General features: G+C 41.0%; 2 protein-coding genes across 4 annotated transcripts; one reads left to right on the top strand and one right to left on the bottom strand.

Annotated features, from left to right (window-relative positions):
• Window positions 1-9,023, bottom strand: tdrd15 (tudor domain containing 15). The gene is made up of 5 exons (XM_017431391.3): window positions 8,910-9,023; window positions 7,704-7,773; window positions 1,121-6,754; window positions 831-937; window positions 1-550 (listed from the first exon to the last, which is right to left on the bottom strand). Exons 2-5 carry the CDS (start codon window positions 7,733-7,735, stop codon window positions 537-539), a joined length of 5,787 nt encoding a protein of 1,928 aa, XP_017286880.1. The 5' UTR covers window positions 7,736-7,773; window positions 8,910-9,023; the 3' UTR covers window positions 1-536.
• On the top strand, window positions 8,928-26,126 carry rfx6 (regulatory factor X, 6). Of its 3 annotated transcripts, none has more exons than XM_025009410.2 (21): window positions 8,928-9,046; window positions 11,164-11,307; window positions 13,901-14,054; window positions 14,490-14,613; window positions 14,703-14,764; window positions 14,841-14,918; window positions 15,046-15,073; window positions 16,107-16,214; window positions 16,299-16,376; window positions 16,456-16,569; window positions 17,660-17,709; window positions 17,793-17,952; window positions 18,027-18,171; window positions 18,786-18,895; window positions 18,977-19,094; window positions 20,256-20,378; window positions 21,520-21,726; window positions 22,352-22,643; window positions 23,847-24,193; window positions 25,271-25,477; window positions 25,685-26,126. In XM_025009410.2, the coding sequence occupies exons 2-21, from the start codon at window positions 11,169-11,171 to the stop codon at window positions 25,855-25,857; spliced, it is 2,817 nt and encodes a 938-aa protein (XP_024865178.1). In that variant the 5' UTR covers window positions 8,928-9,046; window positions 11,164-11,168; the 3' UTR covers window positions 25,858-26,126. The 3 variants fall into 3 exon arrangements, with proteins under 3 accessions (XP_024865178.1, XP_024865179.1, XP_017286884.1); XM_025009411.2 differs by having other exon boundaries at window positions 8,952-9,046; window positions 10,771-11,307; XM_017431395.2 differs by lacking the exon at window positions 8,928-9,046 and having other exon boundaries at window positions 11,169-11,307; window positions 25,277-25,477; window positions 25,685-25,857.
• Window positions 26,127-26,328: the final 202 nt, after the last annotated feature.

Below are 26,328 nucleotides of genomic sequence, written 5' to 3'. Positions count from 1 at the left end.
CATGCTTTTGTGTCGATTTTACACAATTATTTTTATTCTTAGGTCTGCCATGACAATTATGCATGCCTTTCATTCATATTGGAGGGTTGTTTTATAAAACATTAGCATATAAAAACTACAAAAACAAACCAGCTAAGAACACTTTTATCATTATGGATAACTTTTTTGAGGTCCTTCAACAAACTTCATTTCGCTCCAAAAGTCATCAACTTAAACTTTATTCATCACAGCAAACAGCTTACAAACATAACTAAACTCAAAAACATTTATGAGTTTGTTTTACTCAAACAGAAATTGTTAAAAATTGTGTGCTCCATCAAAAACAAACTTTTTAAGTGACAAGAAAAATAGAAGTGTGTTGATTAAACTGGTTAAAACTGAATCATTACATATGAAGCAAACATTTAACTTCTTACTAACTCGACTTATCGTGTGGTTTAAGGAAAATAACTAAGCTTCAACAAATGACCAAAACAAAAGGCTGTTTCTGCAGCTTCTCGTCTGAATCGATGGATCAGAGCAGCTTTCCAGGTGAGTCACATCAGGGAACCTGTCGCACAACAAAACAAGACGTTTATTTAAAAACTCCTCAGGATATTATGATTTAGTGAAACATGATCCGGCTTTACAACAAATTCAGTCATGATTTGATTATTAAAAAAGAAAACTAATCTTTGAAAACCAATAAATCCAAGTTTCCAGCAGGTTTTGGATGTAAAAATCATAAAACAGAAGAAAATCATGTTTTTATAAGGTTAGACTTGTATGTGGTGGCCATCTTAAATGGCTGTGAGTTAATCTTTTAAGTCTGTTAATCCTTTAACTCTTACAGTGATGTGATTTGGACTCTGTGTTGAACGTCTGCTTCCCATCGGGTCCATCAGCTGCCTCCTCTTCCTCACTGTCAGGACCGGGAGAACGACCAGTCACCTGGGACCTGATAAGAGTTAAATTCATTCACATTTTATTTCACACACCATCAGTTTGTCCTGATACTGAAGTAAATCTTGACTTTTTTTATGCCTGACAGCTGAAGTTAGCAGTTAATGGGTCTGAAGGTTTGTTGGAGAATAAACCACCAGTAATTTTAGATTATTAAAGTACAGTGAGAGGAGCGTACCTGAGTTCAAGCGTGACATCTGAGCAGTCGGCGAGTCCAGCCTCCACCAGCTTCTTGGCGACATGGACGCCGTCAATAACGATGTCCACCTTCCAGTCTGAGTTGGACACAAACTCTCTGAAGAAGATCTGGAGCTTCTTTTGGTACAAACTCCTCTGGAAGAAGGCCGCTGCCTTGTCGCTCCACTGTCCGTCTCCAACTGGCTTCACCCCTCTCAGGATGCAGGGGAAGGTCACCTTCGGGAGGTCCGTTAGCTCCACAGGAAGCGTCTTCAGCTTGGACAAATCATGAGACGATAAGCACTCATACTGGCCGTAGTCCACGAGGTCCAGGACGACTGTGGCGTCGGCGTGTACGATTTCAGCGCGGCACCACCTGTTCCTGGATTCTGCTTTCAACAGGCAGCAGTTCCCTGGAAGCAGGTGGCCCTCAGGAAGAAGAGGCATCTCCTGGGGCAGGTCGTCCAAAAGGAGGGAGACTTTATTCATGGCGAGAAGCAGATCTTCCAGAACAACGCAGAAGTCCGAGGGAGACGTAACTGCAGCTGCGAAGCCGGAATAGGCTCTGTCAGCTTCAAGGGGAGCAAAGACGAGCTGCTGAGGAGCACTCGTGTCCGAGCTCGGTGCTCCTTCACTTTGGCTTTCAGCAGGCGATGAAGACCGCTCACAGTTTTGTTGGCGTGAGGCTTTCCTTTGCCAGATGAGGAATGTTTCATTCATGACGATTTCAACCATCCATGAGTTATCAGCCTCAGAGGAACTCACAAATATCAGCTTGACTTCTGAGCCTATCATCGGTTCCAGAGTTTCGTACCAGCACTGATTAGCCTCCTCTTCCTCAGTGAACCCCGAGCTGTTCATCCTGCACAACACTGCGAGGTTTGGGAACGCTGTGAGACCGGCACACTGTTCTAAGACTGGGACACTGGGAATGTCTTTTGTTATTCCATAATCCAGCAGGAAGACTTGAAACGTTTCCTGGCTGACCTGCTGGACGACAGCTCTTTTCCACTCGTCTTCCTGGACCTGAACTAAGCACCGGAGACCTTGGCTGACATGAGCTTTATCAACCCTCCTGCACTTGTTTATGTAGTTAGTTAACTGCTTCTCCAGAGCTGGGAGCAAATCGTTGTTCTTGGTAAGTCTGACATAAAAGCTGCCATCTCTCTGGACTGAAAGAAGAGTTCCATTTTCGGTGTCTCTGGGTTGAATATCTGGAGGCAGAACAGCATCTTTACAGCCTTTTACTCTGGCAGAGGATGGTTTGGTCTTCTTGTGGCTTCTCTTTCTGAAACGTCTCTGTCTGAAGCGTCTGACTGTTTTTACTTTCTGTTTGGCGGACAGCTCGACAGGTGGTGGTTCCGACTTCAGGTTTTCATCTTCAACGGCTGATGTTTCTTTGGGTTCTTCATTTCCGAGGTTCTGTTCACAGGATGTCACCTTCTCACTGGTTTCAGGTGAACTCAGGAGAGACTCTTCGTTTTCGGTTAAAAGGCTGCTTCCTGGAGTTGAAACTGCTTCATCGAGAACCTCCACCTTGACTTGCCACTGAATCCCACGTTGATGAACAAAGTCGACCATGAGTGGCCTCTCCACCACGGCGTCAGTGAAAGAAGAATCTGTTTCATACGAGCTGATGTCCAGCAGGGAACATGGAATGCTGAACCTTGGCTGAGACAGACACTCCTCCGGTATGGGGTACATCTTTTCCTTACAAACCACTGCTGAGTTTCCGTAATCCACAAACTCCACCCTGAAACACGAACCGCCTTCCTGGTTCTTTATCTCTGAACGATAAAGAGCACCATCCTCCTCAAACTCGGCCAAAACAACATCGCCGACTTGAAAAGATGCACCCGTTTTCAGGGACTCTCTAAAATTGCCCGAGTTGAGATCGTCACCCATTTTTAGGATTTCCGTCTCGTCCTGTGACAGCTGCAGAGAGAAGCTGCTCGCAGAATCGATGTGAGACACAAAACATTTTGTCCTGAAGCTTGGACTGATGCTCTTCTCTGAAAAGCACAACAGCCGGGGCGTTTCTGTTTCCTCACTTTGCTGTGTTGGTTTTAACTTCTCATCTTGTTTGACTTTGGACTTTGTTGGAGTTTTTTTCCATCTCTTGCTCGTATTTCGTTGTTTCACTGTTGCGTTCTTATTCTCTGACCTCCAATGGACACGATTTTTTGTGTTTTTTAATTTTTGGTCGTTAGATGTAGAAGCTGAAGACTGTCCATTTGAAGGATTCTTTGCCTTTGGGTTTCTTCTGTGGAGAATTCTGTTTTTCATTTTGTTTCTGCTTTTTGTCAAACAAACATTAGTTTCTGGTTTCTGTGAGAGGCTGAGGAGGAGCTCCTTTAGCTTCTCATTGATGTTCATCTCTCCATCAAACAGTTCAACGTCAAAGGAACCATCTTCCCTCTTTGCTCGGACGACGGCTCTGATTGGCTTGTCGAGGATGGCGTCGTGGAGCCATTTCTTGGCGTCTGCGTAGAGCTCCTCCTCAGGAACTGAATCCAGGTGACATCTCACAGCCTGCATCGGCGTGTACAACAAGTCTTTGCAGTTCTTGGGAATAAACATGACTTTGGTTTTCTCAGAGATCTTTGTGTTTCCGTAGTCCACAAAAAACACATCGACGTGCAGCCGCGATTGAACCGGCAGCATCACGCCTCTGTACCATCTGCCATCTAGGTATTTAGCCAGACATGGCTTCCCCACAGCTCTGGTGCTGGCCTCCGTCAGTTTCTCCTTTTCTTCTGAGATTTTCTTTTCAAGCTCTTCAATGATTTTAGTGTTTCTCACAAGTTGGCAGTAGATCTCACACTGGCTGATAATGTGAGTAACATAGACTTGTTCTTCACTCCCAGGCCTTAAATCAAACGAAGAGTAGACAAAAGATTCAGGGAAGACATTGGACATTTGTCTCGTTGACATGGTTGATTTTCTTGCATGTCCCTGCTCTATGAGTGTATCTGCAACCCTCTGCTGCGTTTGGCTGCTGTACAGGTCAACAACATTGCTCAGGCCTTTGTTTTTCACATTTAACTGGGAGACAACCTGACATCTAAGATGGTCTGCGTTCTTGAAGACAAAATTTTTCAGAAAGTTGGACACCTCTGGATTCCAGTCCCCACAGTGTGTCGGGTCTGCAGGTTCGATCAGATTGGACAGGCTACACCTGAAAGCTTGTCCCTCCAAACCAACATATCCTGGCATTATTGCCTGAAGGTGATGCTCTCTGACTTGGATGATGGAGCCATAATCAACCAGCATTACCGTGGCCATCCCCTTCTGCTTTCCTACAACGAAGCCCCTGTACCATTTTCCATCTTGTGGTGACTTGGCGACACAACACGAGTCCCCAGGCTGGAGGGGGGCTGTGCGAACGGAGTAATAAAGCTGAATGTCCTCCATCAGTTTGTCCAAAGCTGGGACGTTATCAAGAGGCTGGCACCAGAAATCGGACGGGGATCCGATCCCCGAGCAGCGCACAGACAAGTCAAACCCTGGCTTGATGCTTAAAGCTCTGAAGCTAACTTTAACCTTCTCAGTTTCATTTTTGCACGCCTTCTCTTCCTCCTTGCGATCGTCCCGTTGCTCTGACTTTCCCCCCTTGTCTGTCGCCACTGAACAACGTAGCTGTCTTGTCTTTTCTGTCCCATCTTCGCTGTTTTGCGCCACTGGCTCCACAGGAATGTATTCAGCTAGTTTGGAAGAGATCAAAAGTTTGGTGATGCTGCTGTGACTTCCCATCTCAAAGAGCTCCACAACACATTTGTGTTTTTTCATCTGAACGACGTGAACCAGCAAAGCTTTGTTCGACACAGCTCTTCTGAAAAAGTCACACGTGGCGCTGGCCCAGACGTCATCCAGGGGAAAAACATTAGCGAGGGTGCAACACATCGCAAACGCTGATTTGTTGGCAACAGTCTCAGGTATGTTTTTGATCAACACGTGTGGCACTTTTTCGATGTTCCCAAAGTCGATGAAAAGAACTTGAGCTCCGTGTTTCAGAATGTCCGTCACGACGCCCCTGTAGAAATGCATGTCCTCCTCGTAGATGGCGCAGCACATCGCCCCAACATCTGGATTCAACATCGAGTCTTCGTCCAACTTCACCTGACTGAAGTGTTTTGTTATTTCTGACATCATTTCCTCAAACTCCTCGTTGCGTTTCTGTGTTCTGATCCAGAAGTGGTTTGGATTCTGCGTGTACTCAACGTAGCCCACAAAGACGGAGCCGACCCGCACTTCCTCCGCTTCTAACGCCTGACGGAAAGCTTTGCCCATGATGGTCTCACAGACTGAAAAGCCACCCTGAGATGACATGTCTTTGACATCTGGCTCAGAGGGAAAATGTTGGATCGGTTCTGGTTCTTCCAGGTTGGTTTCTTCAGCACCAAACACAGTGATGGTGTACAGCTTCTGTTCCATGTCAAAACCTCCGATTTCCACATCCAACACAGATCCAAGCAGGCCTGCCTTCAGAAAACTCAACTGCTGAGCTTTAAAAGCCAAATCCGGACCTGTCATGGAGGGCAGGGAGCACGGGAGCGCCGTGACTGGTGCCGAGTAGAACTCAGGAGGCAACCTGTGGACATTCTCAACTTTTACAAACTCAAAGAATCCGTAGTCGATAAAGAAAACTCTTACTTGACAGTTGACTGGAAGAAACTGCACGAAGCCTCGGTACCATTTCTTATCTTTGCCTTTAACTGCACACAGCGGGCCCAGGTTCTCCGGACTCTTATGGTTGTATTCTTTGGTTCTGCACTCGAAAATCACAGCCAACCTTTTGGACATTTGCTGGAGTTCTGCGTCCGCGCTGACCATCTGACAGTAAAACAGGCCAGGGTTGACAGCAGCAGTTACTCGAACTTTAGCACGCGTCTCACAGGCCGGCCTGGGCCCGCAGAAGGACAAAATGTCCTCATATCCCTGCAGACTGGACGATCCAAAGCTAAATTCTTGGACTCTTGGCTTTTCAATGAGCAAGTCAGGAACGGGCTCGAAGTTTTGCTTGAGTGGCACCTCTGTGAGCATGCCGACCAAGAGGATGAAGGTATCTGTGTCCACAAGCCTCCCAAAGCCATTCCGGACCAGGTCACAGTTGACGTCAGGGACTTCCAGTAAGAGGACTTTGTGAGGAAGGACGGCTTGAATGAAACCTGTGACAGTTTTGCCAATCAGACTTGAGAAATATTTCTCAACTTCTGAGTGAGTGGTACTCTGAAGAAGCAGAACATTTGCAAGAAAGCCGCAGACTATTCTGGGAGGCAGGTTAAACAGGTCGATTGAACAGGAGGATATGTGGGCAACATCGACACTCAAGACGTTCCCGTGATCTATGAGGAAGACGTCCAACAAGTCGTCCTTCTGGCTTTGAACCCTTCCTCTGAACCAGCGAGCCAAAGTCAAATCTTCTACGAGGCAAAACTCTCCGACCTCCACGGCAGTTTTATTCTTGGGTACGTTCTGAATCTCTCCCTGCAGGATGTTGTAGTCAAGCTCACATATGGTGAGGTACTGTCCCTGGAAGTGTATGAGGGTTGCTTCTGGGTTCCAGTCCAAGTGAGTCAGTCTGAGGTCCACGGACCAAAGGGCCCGAGGTGTCAGCAGACTGGACTCCTGTGGCCTGCAAACCAAAGAATCCTAAATTACTGATCTACATTTAAATAAAAAAGGTCATTTTGATTAACATAATACTTCCAGACAGGGATTTATTTACAACATCAGTTCTGTAAAAGTGGATAAAAACAGAAAGAAATCTCATAAAGCTATTTTATTTGCAATGAAACAGTAAAACAAAAATAAATCAGCAGCACGTCTTTAAATGTTGTTCCAGGTGTTTCTCACCTTCCTAACAGTCTGTAAACATCTGGACCAGAGAAGAGCAGCTGCTGGAGGTTTTCTGTCTGTAGAGGATTCTAGATGTTCAACAGTCCTGGTTCTTCTTTGATATATACTTTTTGGTTTGTTTACAGTTTCATTGTGAATTAAATATGGATTTATGAGATCTGTAAATCATTTCAGACAGTTTTTAATTTAAACAACCAAATTTTATTTTGGAACGAGGAAACTGAGAAGCTCCTCAAACGTGGAGAGACAATCTGGAGATTGTAGTTTTAGCCCCATGTTAGTTTGCTTTAGAAAGCTGTTAATTGCAACAACATTGTCCACAAATCAAATAAAAATTTTTTCTTTCTGCCTACTTTAGTTACTACAGTCAGGTCTAATTAAGAAACTTAAATAAATAGTCCGACAATCTAATGTAAGAACGTTGTACTAATACTTAAGCCTGGAAGTAAAAGTATTAGACGAAACACAGCTTTCAAAATGACCTTCCATGCCACTTAAAAATAATTAGTTAATGCCTAAAAGTCAAGTTCAGTCTCAGAAACTAAGAAATGTAAAAAACTGAAGCAGTTCTGCAAAAAGGATGGTTTAAATATCAGTAAGGATTCATACCAGGAGACATCATGAATGTTGTTCTTTTTTCTTTTCTACCACTAAAATATGCAAACTAAGTTTAAAGTTACATATCAACCTTATTAGATTATTTATACCCAGGGTATTTTACTTACTTTGGATGTTCTGAACCTGGCGTGGACAGCATTTTATCAAACTCGGGTAAAGTCACGTCTCCAAAAGAGCCTGAGGAGAAAAAACTGGTTTTATATTTCTGACAAACGGATAAAACTGAAGTAATTACTGTAAACGTGAGACATCCTGTAAAGAATAAAAAGATTGGGTGAGGAGTACCAAGTCAAAGCAAACATTAAAGTTGAGATAACTTCCAATTGTGTTAATAAAACATGGAACAATAATGGTAAAATATTGGTATTTCTGAAGGAGAAATGTCAGGAAATTATCTGAATGATAATTTTTTACACAAAACAAGACGAGATCTCAGCGGACTGAAGCAAAACTGCTCTGTAGCTTTAAGAAAACCAATTAAAAGTGAGGCGAACCACAAATAAAGGGTTCGATTAACTAATAAAAAACAAAGATTGGACTCTGGGACAGTCAGACAACAGTATGTACTCCAATAAGCCCAGATTTAACCTGGTTTTATCTGCAGGAAGGACATATTAAGCTAAAAAGTGGAGTAAATAAAGACTTTCGGGTCTAATTTCTGTAACAATACGACTTTTATTAAAACAAAATCTGAGCGAATGATCGGTGCAACTCTGCAGGGAAATAAAAGGGTGTTATTCACATTTAAACATGATTTTAAAAGTTGCCCCTGACAACTGAGTCATCCAGAGTAAATAGCTTTTCAATGGGCACCATTTCAGACCAGTTGGAGACTCAAAACTGAGAAAATAAGCAAATTTTCTGTTGCAGTTTTGCTGGATTCTGAGTGTTTGCTTGCAACAAGTCCCTGACTGCTTATAAATGTAATAAATAAATAAATACAGCTCAGATTTTTTTCAAAATTTCACGACTGCGATGTTCTGCGACTCACGTGAGAAAATCTGAGAACCATTTTGGCTCCAGAGTGCCGTTCGCAAACCAGTCGCAGCCCGGAAGCGTTGAAAATAAGCCTTATTCCTCCGTATGAATGCAAATGTGCAGCTAGTTTAGATTTCTGCTCATCAGTGTAGCAGTAATTGTTGCCACCTTGGTCGTAAATAAAAAATTAAAGCTTAAAACTGTCAAACTCTGCGGTTCATGAAGTCACAGAAAAGATGGCGGAGGAACACAGGAGCTAACAAGCTACTGCACGGTCGAGCTAACTCTGTTTAAATGTTTTTATTCTGTTGTTGTCGGGTTTATTTCGTACTCACGTCATTAATGTAGCCCAGTGGTCGGCTGGTGGCATCTTTCTGGTTACATTTACCCACCTCGGTCTCTTCGGCGCCTATTTCCTGCCTGTCGGACCGCCTGAAGTTCGCCGGATCTCATTTCCTGCCGTTGGCTTCAGGTAACCGCACGTCTCCTCATTTCTGTAAAATAACTCCGTTTATAAAGATATCTTCGGCTGCCATGAATAAATTAACCATTTCGTTATTAAAACCTGCTTAGGTTCGACTAAAAGGATAATAATCCCTAAAATAAATATTAAAATCAGGCTCACAAACAAAATGGCGGCTAGCTGCTAGCTGCTAGCTTCCAACTGCCTTTTTATGTTAGCTTTTTTGAGTCGTGCTTTCTTGTATTATTTAAAATAAAAAAATACTCTTATATATCTCATTTAGGTTTTTTACATTTAATTTAAAAATGGGGGTAATCAGAAATGATTTGGCTCACTTATTTTTAGTTAAATTGCTGTTTGAGAGTCAAGTTAGCACAAAACTACTTGTCAAATTTGTTTTTTAAATGCCTCTTAAATAATTCAAAAATTTATTTTTTGCTCGAGGTTTTCTGTTTCTTAAGTAAGAGGATGATGGAGAAAAAAAATCCCAGAACTCTGAATTTAATCTCATAATTTTGAGGAAAAAAGTAAAAATTCTGAGAAAAAAGTTGAGACATTTATCTCAAAATTATAAGTTTGAAGTCAGAATTCTGAGTTTAAAGTCAAAATTCTGAATTTAATTTCAAAATTTGGATTTTATTTCAGAATTCCAAGAAAAAAAGTCAGAATTCTGAGATAAAAAAAAATAAAAAATTGTGTCACCGTGGCACTAATCTTCTGTAGATACTGGCCTGAAAATGGGTTTAAAACCATTTAATGTCCAAATAAAACTTTTGAAAGTACTTTAGGAAGCTTGTAGAAACACAGGTTAAGGTAATTTTCAGGTAATCTAGTTTTTTAGCTGAATCTAAATCTTTTTTTCTTGAATAATTCACATCCCAGCAGTTATAGATGTACATCTAATGATTACTGTCTGAGAGATTTATTAAAATCCCTCCGGTGGTTCATGAGATATTTTGCTAACAGTCAAAGCTAAAGATTTAAACAAATACGTTGCATAAAGTATAGCAGTCAAGTCTTTGTTGTGAATGACTCTCAGCTACTACCACACCAAATTTTAGCTCATAAGCTGTAAAACTGACTGTTGAAGCAGTTTTTTGTTTGCTAAAATCAGTTGGCTGTGGTGGCCATCTTGAATCGGGTTGACTCCAAATGGTAAACCGTTGTGGACGTACGTCTGATGATTAGTTTCTAAAAGTTTCATTAAAATCCACCCAATGGTTCATGAAATATTTTGCTAACAGACATGCAGATCTTTCATGTTCGGTGAGCTCAGACTATAAATTCAGCTTGAGTCTCAGCTACTACCACGCTAAATTTTAGCCGAATATCTGCAAAGATTTGCTGAGTTATATCCATTTTTGGATAGTAGAAATAACTATTTTCTTTACACAGAGCTAGAAATGTTACATCTACTCCCTCTTTATTTACATACAAATGTGTGTTTTTGTAATAATATTAGTCATGTAAAGAACAATGTAGGAGAAAACAACATAAATCCTTATTTTAAAATAAGGCAAAAGGGAAATTTTTCAGGACTGAGGACAAAAGATGGAAAAGTTTTCACTGTGTTGTTTTTTTTTTTACATTTAACCTTTTATATCACCTGAAATAAGTTTGTTTAATCAAACCTTAGAGTCGTTTTTAACATTGTTTTGAGTTTTAGTGCTGGATTTAGTGGAAATACGGATTTTCTTCTTATTTCTTCTCAACATTTAGTTCTTTTTTTCCAGGCCTTCCGGGTTAAAAGCATCCTGAGTGGAAGCCCGGTGTGTTTCAGCTGCCTGTGGGACGGACAGATGGATGAGGGGTTTTCTGTTAATCATTAATAAACTGGATTAGCCAGCTCTTCTGTAAATATGATGAATGCATCTCCAGCTTCATTAGTTCTGCCTCGTCCCTCCGCGTCGTCGGCAGCACAAACTTCAGACTTCAGTTTCCAGTTTTTCCTTCCTGAAAGCGTCTTTTTCAGCATGTCGGACCCGATGCTGCTGGATTTCAGCGTCTCTTCCTGGAGGCCTTAAAAACCAGCCTTTAAAGGATCCCTTCCAGCTGGACGGATCGCACTTCGCCTTTTTTCTTCTTCTCTTTTTATTTTCAAGTCTTTGATTGTGTTTGTTTTCCAGTCATCATGCCGATGAAACGCAGCAGCTCTGCCCGTGGCGACGGGTTCTTCAGCCACGCTCTGTGCGTCTCGCCGGAGGTGACTCGGTCCGATTTTAAAGAACAAACCCGTTTCCTCCAAGAAGACGACTCTGGGATTAAATCAGGTAAAACAACAAACTCAGGTTTAATTCTCGTTTATCTGATCCAAGTTTCTCTTCTGAATGCAGAGATTTAATTTGTCAGGGAAAAGCAGCGGCACAAATCGGCCACACAGTGGCGCTGTGACCTCACTCAATCGACAAATAACACTTTTTATTAAGCCAGTTTATATTTTAGACTCATTATTTAAAAATGTATTGAAACTATATCTTTAAGTACATTTATTTAATCAGAAACAGGCCTTTAAAATCTAAAACTCAAAGAAAATATTGAAGAACTTTAAATATTTTACTCATTTCAGTATGATTAGGCTTCAAAAGTTGAGTTCTGGTTTCTAAAAGCCGTTTAGATTTACATCTGACAGGAATATATTAACATAAAAACCGGAAATGACAGAATAAAAGCTGAGTTTATATTTAAATATAAACCAAATAAAAAACAACTTGCAGGAAGTTTAAACGTTTTTTTAAAGAAACATCAAACTTTGCCTCGTCTTCCTGAAGGCTCAGTTTTATCTTTAAATACTTGTAGTGTTGCTGTTTTTTATTTTTGTCTACAGAAATATTAATCCCTCCAAATGAGCCTTTTAAAACAACCAACGATGAGAAAAAGAAAGAAGGAAGATGACGACAATATAAGGTTACATTTAGACCCGTTAAAGGAGACAGAAGCTCATTGTTATTTTTCCTCTTTAGCCATTTTTTTTATTCTTGTTGTTTGTTTTTGTTTTCTCAGCCCAAATATTACCTTTTTGTTCTGTTTTTGCTCTCTGAGGAAAAGCATTAATCGTTTAAACGTCACATTTAAAACTTTAAAATTCACGAATCGTATTTAGGATCTTTATTAGAAAAACAGCAACTCATCAGATCCGTCCCGTTGTTTTTAAATGACAGAGAAATGATTTTATTTGCTTACAAAGATTCTTTTTCTGTAATGTTTTAATTCATCTGGTCATAAATGATACAACGAGTTAAAATTTAAACTGAAGACGTTTTCCGTTCGTTCGCGTCACGTCGTGCTCGGGGTGAAGTCGACCTCCTCGTCTTCGTCGCTGCGATCCTAACAGGTACCGCTGCTCGTTCGTCTGTTAGCAAAATATCTGAGGTTTCAGTTAAACCTTACAGATGTGAAACTACAATGATTAACTCTTAGACTCAACCCAATTCAAGATGGCTGCCACAGCCAACTAACCTTCAGAAACACAAAAACGGCAGATATTGAGCTAAAATCTGGTGTGGTAGTAGCTGAGAGTCGTCACTCCTTCCATCACTAATTTACTTTTAATGCAACTTCCTCGTATCTGATTGACGGAAGTCGTTCTGAATATAAATAATCTCTAAATATAAATAATCCCAGGAAAAGAGCTGTTCTTAAATGACTGACGGATAAAATTCAGTGTCGTCACTCTGTTAATATCTCCAGTAACCAGGTTTATTAAGGTTTTATTTTTTCTGTTGGAAGTCAGAATATTTGGGGAAATGAGCTCTTTCCAATCGAGAGAATTAGAAGAAATAAAAAACGAAGAACAGCGAACGATCTGAGCCGATTCTGTCAGTTTGTTGATTTCTTTTCACTCATTGTTGACCAGTAAACAGTCGGACAAACAAATCATCTTTCCAAGGTCAGAGGAACGAAAACTAATCAGAGTCCACGTCTAGACTAAATTAAAGCTGCAAAGTTTAACCTTGAAGAGTCTCTGAAGATTTCTTTAGAAACACTGAATCTGAAGTAAACGTTAAAGACTCCATCATTCAGCTTCGTCTCTCATCAGAAACACAGAAAGGAGCTGATTTAGGTTTTTATCAACACTGTTAATATTGTTGAATTATTGTATCGACTCCTGACTGTTTTTAATTTTATTCTCATTTACTCAGTAACTAAACAACCTTCCCTGAGGATTAATGAAGGATATTAAATCTAATTATTTCTGATTACAACTCAAGAAGTTTGCTTAAATTCAACAAAAACTGAATCTTTTTTTTTATTTTTTAATTAAACCTGAAATAAGAAGTGACCAACTTCAGTGTAATTTAAAAAAAAAGGAAATAAATAAATCTCAAATTTGATGCCAGCAGCTTTTTCTCTAAAACTGTTAAAAATAAAAGTCTTTCTGGTAGGTTGTACACACAAACTGTAAATATATATATTTTTATGTGTTTGTTGGAAGAAACTCGTTGGAAAGTCGTGAAAAAAGGACAAAAACAATCATCTCGAGGGTTAATGTGTCCCTAAATTAAAAATGTGAAATCCAACTCCCAGGTGTGTTTGTCCACCTACAGAAGTGACTGAAAATAGGTTAAACTTATCGGCCATATTTGTTTACAGTTCAGTCATGTGACCCAAGCTTTAACAGGGGTTTCAGCAGAATGCTTTGTTTACATTGACTGCAGACCCACATTTCAGGGTTTCATCTGAATATATCTGGGGTAAAAATACGCATTTAACTTGTTTTTAAAATGAGTAAACCTTTCTAGAAATTGGGTTTGTGCTTTAAAATACAAAGTATTTATTTATTCACTGATAGTTAATGTCTTTTTGTGCGTTTCCACAAGAAGCTGATGAAATCTGTAAATAAATAAAACTCATTATTCCGAGCAGAAGACAGCAATGAGACGCCCTCGTCCGAAGACGATCCGGACTTGGTGGACCTGAACCCGGACCTGACGGTGAAACCGAGCCTCGGCTCCTCCAGGAAGACCATCAGCCAGATCATCAAGGACAAGAAGAAGCAAACGCAGCTCACCCTGCAGTGGTGAGAGCCGTTCTTTTTACATCGTTGTTGAAACGCAGAACGTGCAGGAGTGGGCCGAGTACAGATCCGCGAGGAACGGCTTCATTAGTTCACTTCCTGCTGCTTTAACGCTCCTGTAGATCCGCATAAAGATCCGATTAAATCAAATTTTTTTAGTGTTTTAGGAAATTTTACAATCCTCTCATGAAGCTCATTGGACGTCCCGTTCAAGATGTCCGCCACAGCTGACACAGGAAAATGGCCAATGTGCGCTCTGAGCGTGGCCTCTCCTGATAGGAGCGGCGGCGGGTGATATGCATTTCTCCGAGAAAAGCTTTTCCCGTTTTTAGTTTTGGTTTCAGACGCGTGTCGTCGGGTTAAAAGTTATCGGCACTTTCTTTGCTTTCGTTCGTGGCGTTGCCGCGGCGTCACGCGAGCGTTGGTGTCTCCCGGCAGGCTGGAGGAGAACTACATCGTGTGTGAAGGAGTCTGCCTGCCTCGATGCATCCTCTACGCTCACTACCTGGACTTCTGCAGGAAGGAGAAGCTGGAGCCGGCCTGCGCTGCCACCTTCGGGAAGGTTCGGTCACACTTCCTGTCTCTCACCGCTGGTTCCACGATAAAAACTTTCTCGATCTAAACGACGCTTTGTTCCTCCTGTTCTCTCAGACCATCCGACAGAAGTTTCCTCTTCTCACGACAAGAAGACTCGGCACCAGAGGACACTCCAAGTATGGAAAACAAAACGCTTAATATTTTCAATAACAAGTCGATTTTTTTTTTTTACATCTTCTGTCGTTTGCACAGATATCATTATTACGGAATTGGCATCAAGGAGAGCAGCGCCTATTATCACTCGGTGTATTCTGGGAAAGGTTTGACCAGGTAACACTTCATTTTACACCTGGTCATTAAATAACATAAACATCTTTCTGTGTTTTAACTTCCTGCGCAAACCTCCCGACTCAAACATTTTTATTTTAATTTGAAATCTGTTTTATTTTGGTTGCAGATTTTCAGGGAGCAAGCTGAAAAATGAGGTAAATTTCACTTATCCAGGAGTTTAACTTCACATAAGCTGAACATTTTGGTGCTTAATTAACTTTTATTTATCCTGTTTGATAACGTTAGAATATCTTCATAAATCTTCATATCATACATCTCCTCAGGCTAATTTATTTCAATATTTTATTTCTGTACAAGATCCTGATAACAGAACTAAACATTTTAAAATATTTTACATAAAAATTTACATTTAAGAGGCGGCTTGTTGTGTAAAGAAACAGTGGTTAAAAATAACGCTGATTTCTGTAAATGCAGAGCAGATTTTCAGCTTTCTGAGCTCTTTTTCCATCCAGGACTCTTCTGTCTTTTTGTTTTTTGTTGTTTTTTATTATTTATTAAAACTAGAAGTAGATCAGTGACTGAAAATGCTGCGTTAATGTTAATAAAAGCTGTTAAACAAGAACAGAGTCAGTGTTAAAACACTCAAACGAAGACTGAGATGATAAAAAAATATAAGAAATACAGGTGAATCTGTCAGAATGTTTCTTTATAAAACGACGAGCGTGTTGGCTGATTTAAATCGTGGAAAGATGATAGTTTATGTCCACCTGTAGAGACCGAGCAGCCTCTCACGTCTGTTTTATTTCAAATATATTGAAGCAGATCTGAGCAGCTTTGAAGGCCTGACTGAGTTTCTCTTCTGCAGCTTTAGTTATTTCAGCTGAGCTTAAATAATCTGCATCTGCGTCGTTTTCAGGATTAAAGGTGCTCAATGCAAACATTCCTGAACTACAAATTATGCAGTTTGAAAGAGTTTTCTCCAGATTTGTCTGAAATGCAGGTACGCGTTAAATATAAACAAAGCTGTAGGTAAACAAATATGGCAGATTGAGCAGCGTAGGCCACAGGAAAGACAAATATCAGAGTATATCTGCTGCTAAACATGCAAGAAAAGAGAAAGAATGATTAAAAACACCAACTTTAACCCCCAGAAGGCTCTGATTTGTTGTTTTTTGACCCGTCCTCCAAACTAACTAATAAAAACAGGCCTGATGTTTTGTTTCTCAGGGTGGGTTTACCAGGAAGTACTCTCTGAGCTCCAAAACGGGAACGTTGCTCCCGGACTTCCCCGACGCTCAGCACCTTCTGCTGCAGGGGAACATCTCCAGGGAAAAGGTCCCGGATCAAACAAACACAAAACTCTTTGGTTTTCCAGTTTCTGTTTCTGAGAGTCGTCCTAACCGCCGCTCTCCCCGGCAGGTCGACACTCTGATCATGATGTACAAAACTCACTGCCAGTGCGTCCTGGACAACGCCATTAATGTCAACTTTGACGAGGTGACTGTTTGCGTCACGTGACAGCGTCCTGTTCGGTATTTGAAAGTTTCTGTGCGCTCAGGCTGATTCTCGTCTCCAGATCCAGAACTTCCTGCTCCACTTCTGGCAGGGGATGCCGGACCACCTGCTGCCGCTGCTGGAGAACCCGATTATTGTCGACATCTTCTGCGTCTGCGACTCCATCCTCTACAAGGTCGGAGAAAAACACTTTGACGTTTATTTTATTACATTCAAAAAACCTCTGAGGCGTACTGTTGTTGTTTAACAGGTGTAACATTTTATTCTTTTTTAAACAGTTTTTATTTATTTGCTTCCAAAATACCGTGCATTGAAATTATTTGTCGCTACATAACGCCGTCCCTTTACAAGTAAACAATAAACAAAATATTATTTGCTGTTAACTTTATTAATCCTGAAGGATTTCTCCTTTCTGAGAATTACGTTTTTTCTATACTGACCGAGTTTAAAATCCCAACTTTTTCTGTTTGCAGAAGTTTAGAAAATGAATTTATTTCAGTTCAGCTCACCTCTGAAATCAAAATGCTGTTAGCAAAATATCTCATGAACCACTGGATGGATGTTAATGAAACTCAGAAAGTAAACTTTAGACGTATACCTACGACCCGTAACGTTATTAATTCCTCAACATAAGATGATCTCAGACTAAAACATGAAAGGCAGTGGGTGATATTTATTCCTTTAAGTGATTTTAGGCCTTTAGTCAACAGATTAAACAATGTTTAAATCATTAGTTCTGTCAGCTTCCAGCCTGAAATCATACATTTAGAGGTCTGAACCCTTTATGTTCTGATCTGAAGCTGCGTTTCTCTGCTGAAGTCACAATTAAATCCATCAAATCAACCCCAGATTATCTGTTACTCTTTTTATGCAAAACTCCTCCCCTAAGTTTAATTAATCAGAGACGTCAAAATAAAATAAGTGACCCCTGCTGGCAAAATGAGTTTTTTTTTCCAATCCGTCGTTTGTTGAAACTTATCACCTGACAACAAGCTGGTTTTCTTTATGAAAACCAAAAACACCAGGAACCTTCACCATGTTCCCAAACATTATACGAAGGGATTTCCCAGGCAGTGTTAAGTGTTAGCAGAGAGGATTATTTCTGAAGACATTCCTGTTGGATGTATTTGCTCATTTAGCTCCCGGGGTCATCAGATGGTGTCTTTCTGGACTCATTTGATGAGTGATCCATATTTTCTCTCGCTCTGCGCCGCAGCCTGCCGTCTGCTCCGTCGCTCTGCTGTAATTATTGTTTATTCTTTCAGGTTTTAACTGACGTTTTGATCCCTGCCACAATGCAGGAGATGCCTGAAAGGTTTGTGACTCAAACGCTTTTGATGACACTTTCAGTCGGAGATGAAATCGTGTTTTTGTTTGACGGTAAATGATGTTTACCAGCCTGTTAGCAGACATCAGAAACTTTGCCAAGCACTGGGAGCACTGGCTGGCCTCTTCTCTGGAGAACCTCCCAGAATGCCTTGCGGCGAAGAAGCTCCCCGTGGCGCGGCGCTTCGTCTCCTCCCTGAAGAGGCAGACGTCCTTCCTGCACCTGGCGCAGGTAGGGCGGCGTTAGAGGTCAGAGGTCGCAGCGTGGCTTCCCGTCTGAAAACCCTCACCTCTGCGTCTTTCCAGATCGCTCGCCCGGCTCTTTTCGACCAGGCGGTGGTGACCAGCATGGTCCTGGACATCGACCGGGTGGACCTGAACGGCATCGTGTCCCAGCCTCTGCTCAGCGTCTCGGCCGCTGGAGACCAGGACTCGGATATTTACTCCGAGTGTGAGTCCAAACAAAACAAACAGATCTAAACAACAATGTTTTAATGAGCAGTAAATGTCAACTGAAGCAGCGAATCTTAACTGGTGAATAAAACCCAAACATTAGAGCCACAGTGGAGGGATGTTGTTCTTGTTTCCTGCAGCAGTACGACCAAAACTCCTAAATTAGTGTCTTTAAAAAGTAATAAATTCACCCTGGTTGTTCTTATCTTCTTACTTTACAGCAAACCTTTTTGGTTCTGTGGTTTCAGGCAACATTTGAGTCATTCTGGTTCAAAAGGAGCCAGGATGGAGATAAAAAAGGCAAAAAAATATTATAAAAATAATAACAAATGCATGAATAAGTTTGTTTAACTTATGTTCAAGTGTAGGACGTTGTGTTTGAAAGCTTAAAAAACTGTTTTTTGTACTTTTTTAAAACTTTCCGCATATTTTTAATTAGATTTAGCATCTGATGCATATTAAAACAATAAAAACATTTAAATGTTTGACAAAAATATTTAGCTTTTCATTAATATCTGCTGATCAAATAAGGAAGTTCATAAAACAGAAGTCTTGATTTATTTAACGCTAATAATAATAAACTGACATGGAATACTGATTTTCTCTTTGCAGATGATTCTGTCGCCGTGTTTCAGGAACTGAAGGAGCTGCTGAGGAAGAACGCCACGGTCGAGTCGTTCATCGAGTGGCTGGACTCTATGGTTGAGCATAAAGTCATTAAGGTAACGACCGTCCGTTTGAGGCGCGCTCGTATTCGTGTCCGACCAGCCAACGAGCAGCTTTTCTTCTTCTTCCTCCGTCAGCCCGGTAAGCAGATCGGTCGGTCGCTGAAGAAGCGAGCTCAGGATTTCCTCCTCAGGTGGAGCTTCTTCGGCGCCCGTGTGATGCACAACCTGACGCTCAACAACGCCTCCAGCTTCGGTCAGTGAACGCAAAAAGATCTGAGACTTGTTAAATTTTATATCTTTGTTCTTAAAGAGTTTTGGTCAAATCGTAAATATGTCTCAATAACAAAAAAACCATAATTTTCTGAAGAAAAAAAAGTTTAGAAAAGTTGTTTGACCAAAACTAATTTGGCAACCAGTTAAATATTACATTTGTGTTTAGTTTGATGGTGGGCGGAGCCTGATCAGGTGACTGGAGCTGACCAATCAGAGCAGAGAGTGTTTGTTTTTATTTAACAGGAAACATATAAATGCTCCTGTTATCGGGGTCTTTAAAGCTGATTGTTTATTGTTTATTCATGATGACGCCAAGCATTATACGAAGGGATTTCCCGGTGCTACTAAAAAAAAGGTCAATTTCAAAGGACAGCAGATGGATTAGAATGGAAAGGGTTATTCCTGAAGACAGATTTAAAGGTAGATTAGGAAGGTTATATGCTAGTTTAGTTTTTAGAATCTGACTTGTTTTCAAATCTTAATTACAGGAAATTTTATATTTTCTTTTTTTTTCTTTTTTGGAACATTGACTCAGTTTGCAGCACGAATCATGAATATTTTGTGCCTCATTCAAAAATAATCAGTTGCTTCTATAATTATAAGTAGTTTACTGTAATTTACTCGTCACTTGCCTTCCAGAAGATGCAAAAAAAGGCGACAACATTAAAAGTCTTAAAATCCTTTACTTACTTCTTTAAAACTGCACCACTTTACAATAAGGTTTAAGGGTTTATTAATGCTTTGTTAAACAGCTTGCAGAAAACAGTTTACTTATTTTCCTTCAGGCAGATGGATGTTTTTTATGCTGCATGTATCGTATGTTAATTTAAAGGACTCCTCCGAGCCGGCCCAAAGCAGATTGCTACAACAACATCATAAATTGTGACGGCCAGACTTGCTTTGATTACACAGAGTCTTATCAGTGGTCCGTGCGCTCTCTGTTCAAACAACACACACACAGGCTGCGTGTGCATGAATAAACAAGGACCATTTGGTGGGTCGCACCGAAGCCCAAACACGAACCCGTGGCCCTGCAGGTCAAACAAAGAGCCACTCGGCCCTAAAGGTCAAACGTGCGTTTGCGGTTCGACGCGTCAGGAAAGATATAAACTTCCTTCCGGGTGATCTTGGGCGTCCGCAGGTTCCTTCCACCTGATCAGGATGCTGTTAGACGAGTACATCCTGTTGGCTCTGGAGACCCAGTTCAACAACGACAAGGAGCAGGACCTGCAGGACCTGCTGGACAAATACATGAAGAATTCAGGTACCGAGCGTCACCGCGGAGACACGAACCTCCTGACAGCTGGAGTCGAGTCACATCTGTCCTCCTCTGCCTACAGGGAGGAGAAAGTAAAGTGGAGCAAGTCAATTTTATTCATATAGTCCCTTTCAAGATAAACAAATATTAAAATAAAAGACAATATGAAATCAGAAATACGCAGAAAGCTGCTCTAATGCCAGTCTAAAATAAATCTATGAAGTCCAGAGAACAACAACTGCAAAGGAGAAAGAAAACATCTAAATCTAGTTGTTTAATAATCGTAGGAATAACTGTCCTGATTTTATTAAGCAGCATTTTTATGCAGTTTGTGTTTTTTATGGATTACATGTTTGCACCAAGATTTCAGCAGATCTGGCCAAAACGAAGATATCTGGAGTTTAAGGGCAGCTGTGTTTTTAATTTATAAAACACAATTAATTAAACTGTACGTTTGTTTAAACGACATTTCATCTCCAAGTAAATGAAAAAATATAGAATATATTCTTTATATTAACTAGTCTTGTCTTATTGTTGATTCACAGCTCAAAATAAAGTGGGTTTTTTTTACGTGTTGATGATATATTTGCATTTTGGTGGCTTAAAGGTTGATGAACAAAGTTCTTAAATGCTCAGATCACAAATCAGACTTTAAATCTCTGAATTACAGGTTTGTGTTTTGACTTAATACCTTACAGATGTGGGCTGACAGTCTTAGATAGAAATCAAGTAATAAGGACTAAACTTGGTCTTATTTTAGCCAAATTTTATTTGAATACAACAACAGTCCAGCATTGAAACAACAGCAGATTTAGACCATAACATGTGGTTCATTTTAAAAAAAAACAAAATACAAGAATACATATTTTAGACTCATAATAAATAAAAATTAACTTGCATGTGGAGAACGGTTCTAGAAAGTTTACAAAACTGCTGAAATTGTCAAAATTCAAAGCTTGTGTTGGACGGACAGATGTGTTTTTTTAGACACGCTGAATAAAAATAGTCTTAAAAAGCTAAACCTTTGATTTTTTCTGGTTTAATTTAATGTTAATTAAAAATATAATGAGTTTAATCACATTATTTTAGGTTTAGTTCACATTTCAGGAGCGTCACCAGATGTTTGTTTGCTTCCTGTCACCTTCAGACGCCAGCAAGGCGGCGTTCATGGCGTCACCCAGTTCCTGCTTTCTAGCCAATCGTAACAAGGGCTCCGCTTCCTCCGACCAATCGGTGAAGAACGAGTCTCTGGGAGAGCACGCCTACATTCAGCTGTCCACCAATCAGCAGCAGAGCCTGGAATCAAAAACATTCCTCTACCAGGAGAGCGACGCTCCTGCGTTCACAGCTTCGGGTAAATTTAAAACGTTTTTACCAGATTTGGTTAAAAATGATCAAACGGGGCTGAAAGAACAGGCTGACCCGAAAAACAAAGAGTTTTACTTTTTTTGGATTAGAGTCGTTTAAATGAGTCTCTGTCCTAAATATTTAACAGCAGCTGGATCTGTAGTAATCCCAGTTTATTTATTTATTCTAATAAACAAACAATAATAATAATAAAGTCCGTCTCAGTCTCTTAAAGTAAGTCTTGAAGGAACTGAAAAGATCTTGAGATGAATCATAACAAGGAGCCTAAATATCCAATTTAATGTATTTTAAATTGTTTGTGTGTTGAAACAACGCTACATCCTCTGAGTTTCTGAGCCTTTTTATGTCTCAGTTTGTAGGTCAGCGTTACGTGAGTTAACAAAAAATATTCCTCCTTAAATAAAATTTAAAAAGTAAATAAAAAGTGTGTGGTTCTTTGGAAACCAAACCTAAAGAAGTGACAGCTTCCCGAAGCATGTTTGGTGATGTTTATAATAAAGAGAGGAACTAAAGTCTGACGTTCAAACCTTTTTAAATAAAAGGAGAAGGGAGGAAATCTAAAACTCGTGAAAATCCAGGTCCAACAGTCTGAACGTTTCTTCTTCTCCCAGGCGGTCAGGTGGACTTCTCTCAGGTCGGCGTTCCCCTCATGACGCCTCCCATCTCTCCGGCTGCCTTGGTGCACCGAGGCTCCGTCATCAACCAGGGGCCCATGGCGGGGAGGCCCCTGACGTCCTGCTCCTTCTCCTCGTCCTCCTGCCTGTCCTCTCTGGGTGTGCTGACCCAGCCGGGCCCCTGCCCCTCGTACCCGGAGACCCTGTACCACTGCTTACCTCAGACCAGCGCCGCTTATTTTCCTCCAGTCAGCGGCTCCTCGGCTCCGAACTGTCAGACTGCTCTCAGGTCAGATTTACTCGCACCCGTAGCCAACTTGTGTTTGTGTTTAAAGAGTCAAAGTTTGAATCAACACACCGTGATCCGATTTCCAACATTTCCTAAAGACGTCATCCAAATCTGTTCAGTAGTTTTTATGTGGCCCTGCTAACAAACAAAAATAAATAAACAGTGCTTACTTTTTATAAAATAACTCCAAACTGGGGATAAAAAGAGCAAATTTTAGAGACTGAATCTCTCAGAAGTAAAGATGTGCAGAGCTTCACCAGTCTGCAGTAAACGGTATAAAAATAGTCCAACAATTTCAGAATAAAGTTCCTCAAGAAAACTGTGAAGATTTTATATCCCATCATCTGCAGCTCATAAAGTCATCAATAGATGTGAAGAATCTGTAGAAACCTGTGAGGTCAAAGGTCAAGGGTGGTTCTGTTCTGCTCAGGAACATCGTCTGTAAACACAGTCCACAGATGCTGCTTAAAGCTCCATCAGGCAGAGAAGAAGCCAGATGTGAACAGATGTGTCTCCTCTGGACCAAAGAGGAGAACTGTTCTGAGGTCAGCCTGCCTCTCTGATGGTATGGGGGTGCATTAGTCCAGGTTTTAGAACAACATCTGCTCCCATCCAGGACTGTTGAACAGACAGAATGGGACAACCTCAGGTCCAGATGTTTACAGACTGATGGGAGAAGAGGAGATTGATCCACAGAGCCATCCAACTCAAAATGATCCTGTTTTTGTTTTAAAGTACATTATACACTTTGTAGTTTCAACATTTGTTTACTTTGTTCCATTGTTAATTTAAAAGGTTTATAAGATGAATTAGGGTTGTAATTATAATTACTTGATTAATATTTTACATTAGTTTGTAATGAAATGAACTCAAATGACCCTCGTAAATCGATTGATTCTTCTCATGTTTTTAAGGATTCTCTTTACTGTCAGAAAATCTGAGTTTGTATTTGCATCAAAACAAAAATTAGAGAAAATCTACATCAAATCAAAACATGTTTTTCTGGTTATTTTTAAGTACTAACAATATTTATCTTAAACATAATATTCAGATAAATTAGTTTATAAAAGAGTATGAGCTCCAGGTTTTTATTTGATAAAATGATTATTGTCCTTAAATCTTCTTTCCTGTCACATCATTTATTCTGTCGTGTTAAATATGTCTGATTGTCACGTAATGGAAGAACCGTGTTTGTGTTTTCAGACCTCAGGCCCAGAATCAGTGTCCGTCTCAAGCCTCCCCTCTGGGCTGCCACCTCCCCCGGTACCCCTCCATCAGCGACCTGCCCCTGACTAAAGATGGCTTCTACAGCCATCACCCGCCATCGATCCATCAGTCCTCCGGCGGCTCGGACTGCTCCCTGACGCCGTACGGCTCGGCGCCGCAGCCCACGTCCAGCTTCGCTCCCGGCTCGGCCCCGGTTCAGACGGAACAAGGACTGGACCAGCAGTCAGCAGTTCTGGACTCGGAGGGTTTCGGCTTCGCGGGGACCGGGCTGAACCTCGGCGGCGGCTGTCAGGGGCAGACGTACTCTGTGACGGGACACGGCGGTAAGAAATCACAGACGCTGTGTTATTTGGTTTATAACTTCTCAGATCTTGTTGTTAAATATTTCAGATTAAACTGTTTCACGTACCGGGCTGGATGCAAACAAACTCCTCAAAAACGTAACCATCAGTTTAGGATTTCTGCTTTTTAAACATAATTTTACGTAAACTTACGCTTTTCGTTCGAACCTTCGATGCGATTTATAAACTGTAAACGTCGTAATTAAAGCATTTTTCTGTAAATGTGTGCTTTGTGGAGCTGTCCTGTCAGAACGAGGAGACTTTCTGTCTTTTCTAAGTTTACAGAAAATAATTTTGTAACGTTTTTGTCGTGTCTGACCGCCTCTCGTTTATGTAGCTCAGTCCTTAAAACAACAGCACCAGATGTTTTAAGGTGGTGTCTCATTAAGCCACGACTGATGGAGACTTGTTGGTGAGAAAATAGGCAATTTTTTGCGATCAGCGAGCTCGTGGCAGCGTTTGAGCGGCCATTTTTTTTGAAAATCATGGCTTATCTTTGTGTGCACAATTAATTAAATTAATTATTTTTTAGACCTGGACATTCAGAGGAGACATGCAGGCGTCACAGTTCAGCTATAGTGAGATGAGTTGGAGACACCTGAGACAACTCTGTGACCATTCTGAGACAAAAATTGATGCTTAAACTTTCTGAAAAATGTTCAAAACTCAAGTGACAAGAAGAAATGAAGTAATTATCAACAATTATACTACAGAGATACAATCTTTATCATCTTAAATGTGTTTAATTTTGTGTATAATCTGTCCTACTGGGAGGGTTTATAGCGAGAGCAGGATTAGTCCAAGAACGGTACCCTGAGGGACCCCTAATGGTACATTTAAGAACATATTTGTCAAGAATTTAATCTCTAGAGATGAATTGTACCATGGAGCATTTTTTTGTTGAAATTATAAATAGTTTTTATTTAAACGCATCTTTTTATTTTTGTGGTAAGCCCTCAGGTTTAAAGTTTCAGCTGCATCTGAGTGGAAGTCTGTGAGAAAACGTAAAGATTATTTAAAAAAACAAAAGCGCACGCTCAGCTCAGTTCTCCCTCCCAGCCGCAGGTTACTACGGCAGCAGCGGTTACCTGGCGAGCCAGAGGATGACGTCGCTGGTGGACCAGCACGTGTCGGTCATCAGCAGCGTCGGGAGCCTGCGGCCGTTCCCGCCGACGTTCTCCGAAGTCCACGACCCGCTGAACCTTCTGGACGAACCGGGGAGGAAACCGGCGGGAGGCTTCTACGGCGAGGCCGAACCTGGATCCGGTCAGTGCCGAGCATTTTGTTTGTCAGGAGCTTATATTTTTAAAAATCTGTTTTTAACATCTGGCGTTTTGTTGTGGATGAAACGTCGCTTTAGAGATTTGCAGATTATTGCATTCGTTTTTTATTCACGCCCTCAAACAGGTGGTTTTAGTTCACAGAATAACTCCGTTAACTGCACAGAAGTTTAGTTTTGTCTCGTCTCCTCAGATCATTCCCTCCCGTCGTCGGGATCTGCTCCCTGCATGTTCGGACTCCCGTTCAGCTCGCAGGACAACCTGATGTCTCAGCAGCGTGGGACGGCGTCCTCAGAGGTACAAGACCTGGTGTCCTCGCTGCCTCCCATCAACACCGTGTTCATGGGGGCCGGAGGAGTGCAGTGACTCGAAACGACCTACAGACACTCGGGGAGGCGATGGAGCCGTCAGCAGGTCGTTAAATCTCAAACATCCAACCAGAAAGGTACAGCTGACACCTCTGTGAGGGGAACAGGGACACTTTCCACAGAGAAATACACTTTATAACTGTTTTATTTAAAAACTAATTGCCACTGTAGTATTTTTAAATATATGGGAGTAAATTAAAAAGTTTTAGTCTGATGAAGAACGAGCCACGATCTTTCAGTTTCTGAATAATTGGAAATAAAAGCAGCCTTCTGTTTCTACACGATGCTTCCGTTTCTTCTAAGTGTGTGATCGACACCGACCGCGTCACAAGCTGGAAAATAACTTCCAGAGCCGTTCTGTTGTTGCTGCTTTGAGTTTGTTTTTTTTCTAACAGGAGTGTTTCTGCTCGAAGGCAGGTTGTGTCTCATGGTGTCCTGTTTTATACAAAGTTAGGTGCTTTAAAGGGAC

Source organism: Kryptolebias marmoratus, linkage group LG19 (genome assembly GCF_001649575.2).
Source record: "Kryptolebias marmoratus isolate JLee-2015 linkage group LG19, ASM164957v2, whole genome shotgun sequence".
In the NCBI taxonomy this organism is placed as follows: Eukaryota; Metazoa; Chordata; class Actinopteri; order Cyprinodontiformes; family Rivulidae; genus Kryptolebias; species Kryptolebias marmoratus.
The sequence above is the reverse complement of the archived record's forward strand: the minus strand, read 5'-3'. Positions and strand labels throughout refer to the sequence as shown.

Coding starts and splice junctions, on each gene's coding strand:
- rfx6 (XM_025009410.2), top strand. CDS start 11,169: ATGCCGATGAAACGCAGCAGCTCTGCCCGTGGCGACGGGTTCTTCAGC. Junction 18,172..18,785: donor CTCGGATATTTACTCCGAGT/GTGAGTCCAAAC, acceptor TTCTCTTTGCAG/ATGATTCTGTCGCCGTGTTT. Junction 18,896..18,976: donor TTGAGCATAAAGTCATTAAG/GTAACGACCGTC, acceptor TTCCTCCGTCAG/CCCGGTAAGCAGATCGGTCG.
- tdrd15 (XM_017431391.3), bottom strand. CDS start 7,735: ATGCTGTCCACGCCAGGTTCAGAACATCCAAA. Junction 6,755..7,703: donor CCAGGTTCAGAACATCCAAA/GTAAGTAAAATA, acceptor TTTGGTTTGCAG/GCCACAGGAGTCCAGTCTGC. Junction 938..1,120: donor GATGTCACGCTTGAACTCAG/GTACGCTCCTCT, acceptor AACTCTTATCAG/GTCCCAGGTGACTGGTCGTT.